Source organism: Hemitrygon akajei, chromosome 11 (genome assembly GCF_048418815.1).
Source record: "Hemitrygon akajei chromosome 11, sHemAka1.3, whole genome shotgun sequence".
Taxonomy (NCBI): Eukaryota; Metazoa; Chordata; class Chondrichthyes; order Myliobatiformes; family Dasyatidae; genus Hemitrygon; species Hemitrygon akajei.
In genome coordinates, this window is record NC_133134.1 from 78,246,499 (window position 1) to 78,262,826 (window position 16,328).

Consider the following 16,328-nt stretch of genomic DNA (forward strand, 5'->3'; position numbering starts at 1 on the left):
TGTGAGCGCGCGCACACACCCTCTCCAGTGAGCACGCACACACCCACCCTTGTGAGCGCGCGCACACACCCTCTCCAGTAAACACGCACACACCCACTCTTGTGAGCGCGCGCACACAGCCTCTCCAGTAAGCACGCACACACCCACCCTTGTGAGCACGCACACACCCACCCTTGTGAGCGCGCACGCACACACACACCCTCTCCAGTGAGCACACACACCCTCTCCAGTGAGCACACACACACACACACCCTCTCCAGTGAGCACACACACACACTCACCCACACACACACACACACACACACACACACACACACACACACACACACACACACACACACACACACACACACACACACACACACACACACACACACACACACCCTAGTGTGCAATGTAAAAGCCCCCAGTGTGTATCCATAACACCATCCCTGGTCTGTTTCTTACTTGAGGCTGGTGCACTGGCGCAGGATGGCAACGAGCGCATCGAAGGTGGCTTCAGTCAGACCCACGTTCCAGAGACTGCAGAACACAAACAGATGTCAGCACAGACACAGCCCGGGACCTGACAGCTGAGGCTCCTGATCACTTCTCCACAGTGGAGAGAGAGAGAGGATGAATACGGACAATAGAATAACGGCATAGTGCCAGTACACAGAGCGTGGGCGTGACAGGGGGTCAGTACGCAAACTGTGGGCGTGAGACAGGGGATCAGTACGCAGACTGTGGGTGTGAGACAGGGGGTCAGTACACAGAGCGTGGGCGTGACAGGGGGTCAGTACGCAAACTGTGGGCGTGAGACAGGGGATCAGTACGCAGACTGTGGGCGTGAGACAGGGGGTCAGTACGCAGACTGTGGGCGTGACAGGGGGTCAGTACGCAGACTGTGGGCGTGAGACAGGGAGTCAGTACGCCGACTGTGGGCGTGAGACAGGGGGTCAGTACGCAGAGCGTGGGCGTGAGACAGGGGGTCAGTACGCAGACTGTGGGCGTGAGACAGGGGGTCAGTACGCCGACTGTGGGTGTGAGACAGGGGGTCAGTACGCAGACTGTGGGCGTGAGACAGGGGGTCAGTACGCCGACTGTGGGTGTGAGACAGGGGGTCAGTACGCAGACTGTGGGTGTGAGAGGGGGTCAGTACGCCGACTGTGGGCGTGAGACAGGGGGTCAGTACGCCGACTGTGGGTGTGAGACAGGGGGTCAGTACGCAGACTGTGGGCGTGAGACAGGGGGTCAGTACGCCGACTGTGGGCGTGAGACAGGGGGTCAGTACGCCGACTGTGGGTGTGAGACAGGGGGTCAGTACGCAGACTGTGGGTGTGAGAGGGGGTCAGTACGCCGACTGTGGGCATGAGACAGGGGATCAGTACGCAGACTGTGGGCGTGAGACAGGGGGTCAGTACGCCGACTGTGGGTGTGAGACAGGGGGTCAGTACGCAGACTGTGATAGATAGATAGATAGATAGATACTTTATTCATCCCCATGGGGAAATTCTTTTTCCAATGTCCCATACACTTGTTGTAGCAAAACTAATTACATACAATACTTAACTCAGTAAAAAAATATGATATGCATCTAAATCACTATCTCAAAAAGCATTAATAATAGCTTTTAAAAAGTTCTTAAGTCCTAGCGGTAGAATTGTAAAGCCTAATGGCGTGAGACGGGGTCAGTATGCAGACTGTCAGTGTGAGATGGGGTCAGTACGCAGACTGTGGGCGTGAGACAGGGGGTCAGTCCGCAGAGTCTGAGCTTGAGACAGGGGGTCAGTACGCAGACTGTCAGTTTGAGACGGGGTCAGTACACAGACAGTGAGTATCAGACATGGGGTCAGTACGCAGACTGTGAGTGTGAGACGGGGTCAGTACACAGACAGTGAGTATCAGACATGGGGTCAGTACGCAGACTGTGAGTGTGAGACGGGGTCAGTACGCAGACTGTGGGTGTGAGACGGGGTCAGTACGCAGACTGTGGGTGTGAGACAGGGGTTAAGTACGCAGACTGTGGACGTGAGACAGGGGGTCAGTACGCAGACTGTCAGTGTGAGACGGGGTCAGTACGCAGACTGTGAGTGTGAGACAGGGGGTCAGTAAGCAGACTGTGGGCGTGAGACAGGGGTCAGTACGCAGAGCGTGGGCGTGAGACGGGGGTCAGTACGCAGACTGTGGGCGTGACAGGGGGTCAGTACGCAGACTGTGGGCGTGAGACAGGGAGTCAGTATGCAGACTGTGAGTGTGAGACAGGGGGTCAGTATGCAGATTGTGGGCGTGAGACAGGGGGTCAGTACGCAGACTGTGGGCGTGAGACGGGGGATCAGTACGCAGATTGTGGGCGTGAGACAGGGGGTCAGTACGCAGACTGTGAGCGTGAGACAGGGGGTCAGTACGCAGATTGTGGGCGTGAGACAGGGGTCAGTACGCAGACTGTGGGCGTGAGACAGGGGGTCAGTACGCCGACTGTGGGTGTGAGACAGGGGGTCAGTACGCAGACGGTGGGCGTGAGACGGGGTCAGTACGCAGACTGTCAGTGTGAGACGGGGTCAGTACGCAGACTGTGGGTGTGAGACAGGGGGTCAGTCCGCAGAGTCTGGGCTTGAGGCAGGGGTCAGTATGCAGAGTGTGGGCGTGAGACAGGGGGTCAGTACGCAGACTGTGGGCGTGACAGGGGGTCAGTACGCAGACTGTGGGCGTGAGACAGGGGGTCAGTCCGCAGAGTCTGAGCTTGAGACAGGGGGTCAGTACGCAGACTGTCAGTTTGAGACGGGGTCAGTACACAGACAGTGAGTATCAGACATGGGGTCAGTACGCAGACTGTGAGTGTGAGACGGGGTCAGTACACAGACAGTGAGTATCAGACATGGGGTCAGTACGCAGACTGTGAATGTGAGACGGGGTCAGTACGCAGACTGTCAGTGTGAGACGGGGTCAGTACGCAGACTGTGGGCGTGACAGGGGGTCAGTACGCAGACTGTGGGCGTGAGACAGGGAGTCAGTATGCAGACTGTGAGTGTGAGACAGGGGGTCAGTATGCAGATTGTGGGCGTGAGACAGGGGGTCAGTACGCAGACTGTGGGCGTGAGACGGGGGATCAGTACGCAGATTGTGGGCGTGAGACAGGGGGTCAGTACGCAGACTGTGAGCGTGAGACAGGGGGTCAGTACGCAGATTGTGGGCGTGAGACAGGGGTCAGTACGCAGACTGTGGGCGTGAGACAGGGGGTCAGTACGCCGACTGTGGGTGTGAGACAGGGGGTCAGTACGCAGACGGTGGGCGTGAGACGGGGTCAGTACGCAGACTGTCAGTGTGAGACGGGGTCAGTACGCAGACTGTGGGTGTGAGACAGGGGGTCAGTCCGCAGAGTCTGGGCTTGAGGCAGGGGTCAGTATGCAGAGTGTGGGCGTGAGACAGGGGGTCAGTATGCAGACGGTGGGCGTGAGACAGGGGGTCAATATGCAGACTGTGGGTGTGAGACAGGGGGTCAGTACACACACTGGATGTGAGACAGGAGGTTAGTACGCTGACTGTGAGTGTGAGACAGTGGGTCAGTACGCAGACTGTCAGTTTGAGACGGGGTCAGTACACAGACAGTGAGTATCAGACATGGGGTCAGTACGCAGACTGTGAGTGTGAGACGGGGTCAGTACACAGACAGTGAGTATCAGACATGGGGTCAGTACGCAGACTGTGTGTGTGAGACGGGGTCAGTACGCAGACTGTGGGTGTGAGACGGGGTCAGTACGCAGACTGTGGGTGTGAGACAGGGGGTCAGTACGCAGACTGTGGACGTGAGACAGGGGGTCAGTACGCAGACTGTCAGTGTGAGACGGGGTCAGTACGCAGACTGTGAGTGTGAGACAGGGGGTCAGTACGCAGACTGTGGGCGTGAGATGGGGTCAGTACGCAGACTGTGGGCGTGAGACAGGGGGTCAGTACGAAGACTGTCAGTGTGAGACAGGGGGTCGTTACGCGGACTGTGGGCGTGAGACAGGGGGTTGTTACGCGGACTGTGGGCGTGAGACAGGGGGTTGTTACGCGGACTGTGGGCGTGAGACAGGGGGTCTGTACGCGGACTGTGGGCGTGAGACAGGGGGTCGTTACGCAGACTGTCAGTTTGAGACGCGGTCAGTACGCAGACTGTGAGTATGAGACAGGGGGTCAGTACGCAGACTGTCAATGTGAGACGGGGTCGCTACGCGGACTGTGAGTGTGAGACAGGGGGTCAGAACGCAGACTGTGGACGTGAGACAGGGGATCAGTACGCAGACTGTGGACGTGAGACAGGGGGTCAGTACGCAGACTGTGAGTGTGAGACAGGGGGTCAGTACGCAGACTGTGGTCGTGAGACGGGGAATCTACGCAGACTGTGGGTGTGAGACAGGGGGTCAGTACGCAGACTGTGGTCGTGAGACAGGGAATCTACGCAGACAGTGAGTGTGCGACAGGGGGTCTGGATGCAGACTGTGGTCGTGAGACAGGGAATCTACGCAGACTGTGGGTGTGAGACAGGGGGTCAGTACGCAGACTGTGGGCGTGAGACAGGGGGTCAGTACGCCGACTGTGGGCGTGAGACAGGGGGTCAATATGCAGACTGTGGGTGTGAGACAGGGGGTCAGTACACACACTGGATGTGAGACAGGAGGTTAGTACGCTGACTGTGAGTGTGAGACAGTGGGTCAGTACGCAGACTGTCAGTTTGAGACGGGGTCAGTACACAGACAGTGAGTATCAGACATGGGGTCAGTACGCAGACTGTGAGTGTGAGACGGGGTCAGTACACAGACAGTGAGTATCAGACATGGGGTCAGTACGCAGACTGTGTGTGTGAGACGGGGTCAGTACGCAGACTGTGGGTGTGAGACGGGGTCAGTACGCAGACTGTGGGTGTGAGACAGGGGGTCAGTACGCAGACTGTGAGTGTGAGACAGGGGGTCAGTACGCAGACTGTGGGCGTGAGACGGGGTCAGTACGCAGACTGTGGGCGTGAGACAGGGGGTCAGTACGAAGACTGTCAGTGTGAGACAGGGGGTCGTTACGCGGACTGTGGGCGTGAGACAGGGGGTTGTTACGCGGACTGTGGGCGTGAGACAGGGGGTCTGTGCGCGGACTGTGGGCGTGAGACAGGGGGTCATTACGCAGACTGTCAGTTTGAGACGCGGTCAGTACGCAGACTGTGAGTATGAGACAGGGGGTCAGTACGCAGACTGTCAGTGTGAGACGGGGTCGCTACGCGGACTGTGAGTGTGAGACAGGGGGGTCAGAACACAGACTGTGGACGTGAGACAGGGGATCAGTACGCAGACTGTGGACGTGAGACAGGGGGTCAGTACGCAGACTGTGAGTGTGAGACAGGGGGTCAGTACGCAGACTGTGGTCGTGAGACGGGGAATCTACGCAGACTGTGGGTGTGAGACAGGGGGTCAGTTAGCAGACTGTGGTCGTGAGACAGGGAATCTACGCAGACAGTGAGTGTGCGACAGGGGGTCTGGATGCAGACTGTGGTCGTGAGACAGGGAATCTACGCAGACTGTGGGTGTGAGACAGGGGGTCAGTACGCAGACTGTGGGCGTGAGACAGGGGGTCAGTACGCAGACTGTGGGCGTGAGACAGGGGGTCAGTACGCCGACTGTGGGTGTGAGACAGGGGCTCAGTACGCCGACTGTGGGTGTGAGACAGGGGCTCAGTACGCAGACTGTGGGTGTGAGACAGGGGGTCAGTACGCCGACTGTGGGTGTGAGACAGGGGGTCAGTACGCAGACTGTGGTCGTGAGACAGGGAATCTACGCAGACTGTGGGTGTGAGACAGGGGTCAGTACGCAGACTGTGGGCGTGAGACAGGGATCAGTACGCAGACTGTGAGTGTGCGACAGGGGGTCAGTACGCAGATTGTGGGCTTGAGACAGGGAATCTACGCAGACTGTGGGCGTGAGACAGAGGGTCAGAACGCAGACTGTCAGTGTGAGACGGGGTCAGTACGCAGACTGTGAGTGTGAGACAGGGGGTCAGTACGCAGACTGTGGGCGTGAGATGGGGTCAGTACGCAGACTGTGGGCGTGAGACAGGGGGTCAGTACGAAGACTGTCAGTTTGAGACGGGGTCAGTACACAGACAGTGAGTATCAGACATGGGGTCAGTACGCAGACTGTGAGTGTGAGACGGGGTCAGTACACAGACAGTGAGTATCAGACATGTTGTCAGTACGCAGACTGTGTGTGTGAGACGGGGTCAGTACGCAGACTGTGGTCGTGAGACGGGGAATCTACGCAGACTGTGGGTGTGAGACAGGGGGTCAGTACGCAGACTGTGGTCGTGAGACAGGGAATCTACGCAGACAGTGAGTGTGCGACAGGGGGTCTGGATGCAGACTGTGGTCGTGAGACAGGGAATCTACGCAGACTGTGGGTGTGAGACAGGGGGTCAGTACGCAGACTGTGGGCGTGAGACAGGGGGTCAGTACGCCGACTGTGGGCGTGAGACAGGGGGTCAATATGCAGACTGTGGGTGTGAGACAGGGGGTCAGTACACACACTGGATGTGAGACAGGAGGTTAGTACGCTGACTGTGAGTGTGAGACAGTGGGTCAGTACGCAGACTGTCAGTTTGAGACGGGGTCAGTACACAGACAGTGAGTATCAGACATGGGGTCAGTACGCAGACTGTGAGTGTGAGACGGGGTCAGTACACAGACAGTGAGTATCAGACATGGGGTCAGTACGCAGACTGTGTGTGTGAGACGGGGTCAGTACGCAGACTGTGGGTGTGAGACGGGGTCAGTACGCAGACTGTGGGTGTGAGACAGGGGGTCAGTACGCAGACTGTGAGTGTGAGACAGGGGGTCAGTACGCAGACTGTGGGCGTGAGACGGGGTCAGTACGCAGACTGTGGGCGTGAGACAGGGGGTCAGTACGAAGACTGTCAGTGTGAGACAGGGGGTCGTTACGCAGACTGTGGGTGTGAGACAGGGGGTCAGTACGCAGACTGTGGGCGTGAGACAGGGGGTCAGTACGCAGACTGTGGGCGTGAGACAGGGGGTCAGTACGCCGACTGTGGGCGTGAGACAGGGGGTCGTTACGCAGACTGTGGGTGTGAGACAGGGGGTCAGTACGCAGACTGTGGGCGTGAGACAGGGGGTCAGTACGCAGACTGTGGGCGTGAGACAGGGGGTCAGTACGCAGACTGTGGGCGTGAGACAGGGGGTCAGTACGCCGACTGTGGGTGTGAGACAGGGGGTCGTTACGCAGACTGTGGGTGTGAGACAGGGGGTCAGTACGCAGACTGTGGGCGTGAGACAGGGGGTCAGTACGCAGACTGTGGGCGTGAGACAGGGGGTCAGTACGCCGACTGTGGGTGTGAGACAGGGGGTCAGTACGCAGACTGTGGGCGTGAGACAGGGGGTCAGTACGCCGACTGTGGGTGTGAGACAGGGGGTCAGTACGCAGACTGTGGGCGTGAGACAGGGGGTCAGTACGCCGACTGTGGGTGTGAGACAGGGGGTCGTTACGCAGACTGTGGGTGTGAGACAGGGGGTCAGTACGCAGACTGTGGGCGTGAGACAGGGGGTCAGTACGCAGACTGTGGGCGTGAGACAGGGGGTCAGTACGCCGACTGTGGGTGTGAGACAGGGGGTCATTACGCAGACTGTCAGTTTGAGACGCGGTCAGTACGCCGACTGTGGGTGTGAGACAGGGGGTCAGTACGCAGACTGTGGGTGTGAGACAGGGGCTCAGTACGCAGACTGTGGGTGTGAGACAGGGGGTCAGTACGCCGACTGTGGGTGTGAGACAGGGGGTCAGTACGCAGACTGTGGTCGTGAGACAGGGAATCTACGCAGACTGTGGGTGTGAGACAGGGGTCAGTACGCAGACTGTGGGCGTGAGACAGGGGTCAGTACGCAGACTGTGAGTGTGCGACAGGGGGTCAGTACGCAGATTGTGGGCTTGAGACAGGGAATCTACGCAGACTGTGGGCGTGAGACAGAGGGTCAGAACGCAGACTGTCAGTGTGAGACGGGGTCAGTACGCAGACTGTGAGTGTGAGACAGGGGGTCAGTACGCAGACTGTGGGCGTGAGATGGGGTCAGTACGCAGACTGTGGGCGTGAGACAGGGGGTCAGTACGAAGACTGTCAGTTTGAGACGGGGTCAGTACACAGACAGTGAGTATCAGACATGGGGTCAGTACGCAGACTGTGAGTGTGAGACGGGGTCAGTACACAGACAGTGAGTATCAGACATGTTGTCAGTACGCAGACTGTGTGTGTGAGACGGGGTCAGTACGCAGACTGTGGGTGTGAGACGGGGTCAGTACGCAGACTGTGGGTGTGAGACAGGGGGTCAGTACGCAGACTGTGGACGTGAGACAGGGGGTCAGTACGCAGACTGTCAGTGTGAGACGGGGTCAGTACGCAGACTGTGAGTGTGAGACAGGGGGTCAGTACGCAGACTGTGGGCGTGAGATGGGGTCAGTACGCAGACTGTGGGCGTGAGACAGGGGGTCAGTACGAAGACTGTCAGTGTGAGACAGGGGGTCGTTACGCGGACTGTGGGCGTGAGACAGGGGGTTGTTACGCGGACTGTGGGCGTGAGACAGGGGGTCTGTACGCGGACTGTGGGCGTGAGACAGGGGGTCGTTACGCAGACTGTCAGTTTGAGACGCGGTCAGTACGCAGACTGTGAGTATGAGACAGGGGGTCAGTACGCAGACTGTCAGTGTGAGACGGGGTCGCTACGCGGACTGTGAGTGTGAGACAGGGGGTCAGAACGCAGACTGTGGACGTGAGACAGGGGATCAGTACGCAGACTGTGGACGTGAGACAGGGGATCAGTACGCAGACTGTGGACGTGAGACAGGGGGTCAGTACGCAGACTGTGAGTGTGAGACAGGGGGTCAGTACGCAGACTGTGGTCGTGAGACGGGGAATCTACGCAGACTGTGGGTGTGAGACAGGGGGTCAGTACGCAGACTGTGGTCGTGAGACAGGGAATCTACGCAGACAGTGAGTGTGCGACAGGGGGTCTGGATGCAGACTGTGGTCGTGAGACAGGGAATCTACGCAGACTGTGGGTGTGAGACAGGGGGTCAGTACGCAGACTGTGGGCGTGAGACAGGGGGTCAGTACGCCGACTGTGGGCGTGAGACAGGGGGTCAATATGCAGACTGTGGGCGTGAGACAGGGGGTCAATATGCAGACTGTGGGTGTGAGACAGGGGGTCAGTACACACACTGGATGTGAGACAGGAGGTTAGTACGCTGACTGTGAGTGTGAGACAGTGGGTCAGTACGCAGACTGTCAGTTTGAGACGGGGTCAGTACACAGACAGTGAGTATCAGACATGGGGTCAGTACGCAGACTGTGAGTGTGAGACGGGGTCAGTACACAGACAGTGAGTATCAGACATGGGGTCAGTACGCAGACTGTGTGTGTGAGACGGGGTCAGTACGCAGACTGTGGGTGTGAGACGGGGTCAGTACGCAGACTGTGGGTGTGAGACAGGGGGTCAGTACGCAGACTGTGAGTGTGAGACAGGGGGTCAGTACGCAGACTGTGGGCGTGAGACGGGGTCAGTACGCAGACTGTGGGCGTGAGACAGGGGGTCAGTACGAAGACTGTCAGTGTGAGACAGGGGGTCGTTACGCAGACTGTGGGTGTGAGACAGGGGGTCAGTACGCAGACTGTGGGCGTGAGACAGGGGGTCAGTACGCAGACTGTGGGCGTGAGACAGGGGGTCAGTACGCCGACTGTGGGTGTGAGACAGGGGGTCATTACGCAGACTGTCAGTTTGAGACGCGGTCAGTACGCAGACTGTGAGTATGAGACAGGGGGTCAGTACGCAGACTGTCAGTGTGAGACGGGGTCGCTACGCGGACTGTGAGTGTGAGACAGGGGGTCAGAACACAGACTGTGGACGTGAGACAGGGGATCAGTACGCAGACTGTGGACGTGAGACAGGGGGTCAGTACGCAGACTGTGAGTGTGAGACAGGGGGTCAGTACGCAGACTGTGGTCGTGAGACGGGGAATCTACGCAGACTGTGGGTGTGAGACAGGGGGTCAGTTAGCAGACTGTGGTCGTGAGACAGGGAATCTACGCAGACAGTGAGTGTGCGACAGGGGGTCTGGATGCAGACTGTGGTCGTGAGACAGGGAATCTACGCAGACTGTGGGTGTGAGACAGGGGGTCAGTACGCAGACTGTGGGCGTGAGACAGGGGGTCAGTACGCAGACTGTGGGCGTGAGACAGGGGGTCAGTACGCCGACTGTGGGTGTGAGACAGGGGCTCAGTACGCCGACTGTGGGTGTGAGACAGGGGCTCAGTACGCAGACTGTGGGTGTGAGACAGGGGGTCAGTACGCCGACTGTGGGTGTGAGACAGGGGGTCAGTACGCAGACTGTGGTCGTGAGACAGGGAATCTACGCAGACTGTGGGTGTGAGACAGGGGTCAGTACGCAGACTGTGGGCGTGAGACAGGGGTCAGTACGCAGACTGTGAGTGTGCGACAGGGGGTCAGTACGCAGATTGTGGGCTTGAGACAGGGAATCTACGCAGACTGTGGGCGTGAGACAGAGGGTCAGAACGCAGACTGTGGACGTGAGACAGGGGATCAGTACGCAGACTGTGGACGTGAGACAGGGGGTCAGTACGCAGACTGTGAGTGTGAGACAGGGGGGTCAGTACGCAGACTGTGGTTGTGAGACAGGGGGTCAGTACGCAGACTGTGAGTGTGAGACAGGGGGTCTGGACGCAGACTGTGGTTGTGAGACAGGGGGTCAGTACGCAGACTGTGGGCGTGAGACAGGGAATCTACGCAGACTGTGGGTGTGAGACAGGGGGTCAGTACGCAGACTGTGGGCGTGAGACGGAATCTACGCAGACTGTGGGTGTGAGACAGGGGGTCAGTACGCAGACTGTGGGCGTGAGACAGGGGGTCAGTACGCCAACTGTGGGTGTGAGACAGGGGCTCAGTACGCCGACTGTGGGTGTGAGACAGGGGCTCAGTACGCCGACTGTGGGTGTGAGACAGGGGGTCAGTACGCCGACTGTGGGTGTGAGACAGGGGGTCAGTACGCAGACTGTGGTCGTGAGACAGGGAATCTACGCAGACTGTGGGTGTGAGACAGGGGTCAGTACGCAGACTGTGGGCGTGAGACAGGGGTCAGTACGCAGACTGTGAGTGTGCGACAGGGGGTCAGTACGCAGATTGTGGGCTTGAGACAGGGAATCTACGCAGACTGTGGGCGTGAGACAGAGGGTCAGAACGCAGACTGTGGACGTGAGACAGGGGATCAGTACGCAGACTGTTGACGTGAGACAGGGGGTCAGTACGCAGACTGTGAGTGTGAGACAGGGGGTCAGTACGCAGACTGTGGTTGTGAGACAGGGGGTCAGTACGCAGACTGTGAGTGTGAGACAGGGGGTCTGGACGCAGACTGTGGTTGTGAGACAGGGGGTCAGTACGCAGACTGTGGGCGTGAGACAGGGAATCTACGCAGACTGTGGGTGTGAGACAGGGGGTCAGTACGCAGACTGTGGGCGTGAGACAGGGAATCTACGCAGACTGTGGGTGTGAGACAGGGGGTCAGTACGCAGACTGTGGGCGTGAGACAGGGGGTCAGTACGCCAACTGTGGGTGTGAGACAGGGGCTCAGTACGCCGACTGTGGGTGTGAGACAGGGGGTCAGTACGTAGACTGTGGGTGTGAGACAGGGGGTCAGTACGCCGACTGTGGGTGTGAGACAGGGGGTCAGTACGCAGACTGTGGTCGTGAGACAGGGAATCTACGCAGACTGTGGGCGTGAGACAGGGGTCAGTACGCAGACTGTGGGCGTGAGACAGGGGTCAGTACGCAGACTGTGAGTGTGCGACAGGGGGTCAGTACGCAGATTGTGGGCTTGAGACAGGGAATCTACGCAGACTGTGGGTGTGAGACAGGGGGTCAGTACGCAGACTGTGAGTGTGCGACAGGGGGTCAGTACGCAGATTGTGGGCTTGAGACAGGGAATCTACGCAGACTGTGGGCGTGAGACAGGGGTCAGTACGCAGACTGTGAGTGTGCGACAGGGGGTCAGTACGCAGATTGTGGGCTTGAGACAGGGAATCTACGCAGACTGTGGGTGTGAGACAGGGGGTCAGTACGCAGACTGTGGTCGTGAGACAGGGAATCTACGCAGACTGTGTGCGTGAGACAGGGGTCAGTACGCAGACTGTGGGCGTGAGACAGGGGTCGGTACGCAGACTGTGAGTGTGCGACGGGGGTCAGTACGCAGATTGTGGGCTTGAGACAGGGAATCTACGCAGACTGTGGGCGTGAGACAGAGGGTCACCACACAGTGGTTATGAGACATGGGTCAGTACACCCACTGTGAGTATCACACACAGAGGCTACTGTAGACTGTGGGAGTCAGAGAGTAACTCTGTCACCTACCTTACTGTCTGCAGAGCAACGAGGGCAGGGAGGCACTTCTGAAAGATGAAGATGTATCTTTGATCGATCATCCATGCTGAGAGCAGGCAAATGTACTGGGTTTAGTCAGACCTCTGAGGCACGACATAAATAAATAATGCTAATACAATAAATCCCAACCCACAGCATCTGTTCCATTCACTCCAATGTCACTGTGTGAAGTTTCGAATATCATACTGTCCTGTTCAATCCTAATGTCACTCCCTTTTCCTTCTGATTCCTGTCATTAATAATATCAATGCTCTGCGTTAAATTTACAACTTGGGTCCAAACCCCTAAATTTACAACTTGGGTCCCACTCTCTCCCCACAGCGCTGTGTCAGTCCCCAAACTCATTCCACTGCCGTCTCTCCCCACAGCCCTGTATCAGTCTCCAAACTGATCCCAATGTCCCATTCTCTCCCCACAGCCCTGTATCAGTCCCCAAACTAATCCCACTCTCTCCCCACAGCCCTGTATCAGTCCACAAACTAATCCCACTGTCCCCCTCTCCCCACAGTCCTGTATCAGTCCCCAAACTAATCCCACTGTCCCACTCTGTCCCCACAGCCCTGTATCAGTCCCCAAACTAATCCCACTGCCCCACTCTGTCCCCACACTCCTGTATCAGTTCCCACACTCATTCCACTGCCCTTCCCTCTCCCCACAGTTCTGTGTCAGTCCCCAAACTCATTCCACTGTCCCATTCTCTCCCCACTGTCCTGTATCAGTTCTCACACTAATCCCACTGCCCTGTCTCTCCCCACAGTCCTGTATCAGTCCCCAAACTCATTCCACTGTCCCATTCTCTCCCCACTGTCCTGTATCAGTTCCCACACTAATCCCACTGCCCTGTCTCTCCCCACAGTCCTGTATCAGTCCCCAAACTCATTCCACTGTCCCATTCTCTCCCCACTGTCCTGTATCAGTTCCCACACTAATCCCACTGCCCTGTCTCTCCCCACAGTCCTGTATCAGTCCCCAAACTCATTCCACTGTCCCATTCTCTCCCCACTGTCCTGTATCAGTTCCCACACTAATCCCCTGCCCTGTCTCTCCCCACAGTCCTGTATCAGTCCCCAAACTAATCCCACTGTCCCGTCTCTTCCCCACAGTTCTGTCAGTCCCTACACTAATCCCACTGTCCCACTCTCTCCCCACAGTCCTGTATCAGTCCCCACACTCACCCACTGTCCCGTCTCTTCCCCACAGTTCTGTCAGTCTCTACACTAATCCCACTGCCCCACTCTCTCCCCACAGTCCTGTATCGGGTCCCACTCTAATCCCACTGCCCCACTCTCTCCCCACAGTCCTGTATTGGGTCCCACACTAATCCCACTGCCCCACTCTCTCCCCACAGCCCTGTATCGGTGCCCACACTAATCCCACTGGCCCACTCTCTCCCTACAGTCCTGAGCTATTCTGCAAACTAATTCCGCAGATTTACTCTAAACTTCCTTTATTCTCCTTACTTTTCTACAAACTCCTCCCATATTCAAGTTTACCCACTATTTGGGGGCCAATTAAATGAGACGTTGCTGGGGGAAATTGCAGTCACAGGGAGTATGTGTGAATTCCACACACGCACGTGACATTGAAAGTTAGGATCAAACCAAAGTCTGTGTACTATGAGTTTGTGACTCTACCCATTTTGTCAATGTACTGGTCTATTAGCATATTCTTATTTTGAAGCCCCCAAGTGAATGCACCAGGCTAGGTTTAATCACAGGGACCACTGCTGCCAAGACCAAGAGGCAGTTCTCTGACTGGAAACCTACCTCTGATGTAAATGGCCTTCACCAGCTTTGGGTCATCACTTTCCATCTCCACCTGTACGCAGGGCCTGAAGAAAGAGATGTGCTCCTTGCCCACAGCAGCCGATGAGGGAGTGCTTTTATCTGAAGCTGACAGAGACTGCATCTCATCAGCTGGAGGGGAAGAACACAGATCTTCACAAACACACTTCTCACTCACCATGCACCTAAACCTCTCACACACACATCCACACCCCTCTATCTTATACATACATTCACTCCTCTCACACACATGTACATACACCTCTCACACACACGCATACACCTCTAACACACACGTGCATACCCCTCTCTCTCACATACATTCCCCTCTCACACACATGTACATACACCTCTCACACACACACGTATACACCTCTAACACACACGTGCATACCCCTCTCTCTCACATACATTCCCCTCTCTCACACACATGTACATACACCTCTCACACACACACGTATACACCTCTAACACACACGTGCATACCCCTCTCTCTCACATACATTCACCTCTCTCACACACATGTACATACACCTCTCACACACACACGTATACACCTCTAACACACACGTGCATACCCCTCTCTCTCACATACATTCCCCTCTCTCACACACATGTACATACACCTCTCACACACACACGTATACACCTCTAACACACACGTGCATACCCCTCTCTCTCACATACATTCACCTCTCTCACACACATGTACATACACCTCTCACACACACACGTATACACCTCTAACACACACGTGCATACCCCTCTCTCTCACATACATTCCCCTCTCTCACACACATGTACATACACCTCTCACACACACACGTATACACCTCTAACACACACGTGCATACCCCTCTCTCTCACATACATTCCCCTCTCTCACACACATGTACATACACCTCTCACACACACACGTATACACCTCTAACACACACGTGCATACCCCTCTCTCTCACATACATTCACCTCTCTCACACACATGTACATACACCTCTCACACACACACGCATACACCTCTAACACACACGTGCATACCCCTCTCTCTCACATACATTCACCTCTCTCACACACATGTGCACAATCTGCATTGTTTTTGTTTTACCTCGTTCTAGTTCAATGTACTGTGCAATGATTTGATCCGTCTAAATTGTATGCAAGACAAGCTTTTCACTGTGTCTCCGTACTCCAGTATCAATACTGGATACACACTTTGGATTCCAATCTTCTTGACTCAGACTGTGCTTGCCCTCCTTCCATGCCTGCCGTTGCCAATGCACCTCTCACCCAGTTTCTGCAGTTCTCCCCTTCCTTCCCTCTGCAGCACGTATCACTCCCCAACATTCTCCTGCTGCCCCCATCCTTATCCTTCCCACACCCACTCCGGGCAACAGCTCATGCAGACGCTGGGCTCTCAGTGACAGGTCCTGGAATCACTGCTTGCTTTGGTTCCTGGCATCCCAACCACCCGGAGTACGGCTCTGACTGCCCAACTCACAGACTCTGGGCTAAAAGGCCAGAGGTAGGTAGATACAGGCACCAGAGTGAGTCCGGGTCTGCAGCTCGAGATTCCAGGCCTGATGAGTGAGAGTCTGGGGCCAAGCGATGGAGGCCTGGATTTAGAGGCCTTTCTGTGTCTGTGAGGGCCCAGGTGGGGGTGGGGCAGGAAAAGGGGCTAGTTTTACTGTTGTCTTGTTTTGTTCAGTTTGTGTGGCTCTGCTGAACACAGTAGGCATGCTATGTTGGCGGCACTTTCGATCTGCCCCCAGCACATCCTTGGGTTGTGTTGGATGTCCATGCAAATGACACATTTCACTGTATGCTTGATGTACATGTGATAAGTAAATCTGAATTTTATCTGAAGTCTCAGTGCATGAGAGTCGGACTGGGAATTGCTCACCCAATCCACTGAGGGGGACAACCGGGTGCCTTGGAACCACCAGGGGGAACTCCAAGATCTCCATTCGGTTGCAAAGTTCAGTGAAGTCAACCTCCAGGTTTCCGGTGCACACATAGTCCTCTGTGAATACAAAGTACATACGAACACTCACATAATATTCAGAAACACAGACACAAGGCAAGCTGACAGTTGGGTA

At 56.5% G+C, this 16,328-nt stretch overlaps 1 protein-coding gene across 4 annotated transcripts in view; it reads right to left on the reverse strand.

The window, feature by feature from the left end:
- The window catches only part of lrrc71 (leucine rich repeat containing 71), a 73,264-nt gene that overhangs the window by 41,658 nt on the left and 15,278 nt on the right, over positions 1 to 16,328 (reverse strand). For 3 of the 4 annotated variants that reach the window (XM_073061191.1, XM_073061190.1, XM_073061192.1), the window contains 4 exons: positions 16,133 to 16,252; positions 14,215 to 14,364; positions 12,419 to 12,494; positions 448 to 522 (listed from right to left, as the gene is read on the reverse strand). In XM_073061191.1, the coding sequence (XP_072917292.1) occupies positions 448 to 522; positions 12,419 to 12,494; positions 14,215 to 14,364; positions 16,133 to 16,252 (421 nt within the window). The remainder of the gene's footprint in view (positions 1 to 447; positions 523 to 12,418; positions 12,495 to 14,214; positions 14,365 to 16,132; positions 16,253 to 16,328) is intronic. The other variant, XM_073061193.1, reaches the window with a different exon arrangement.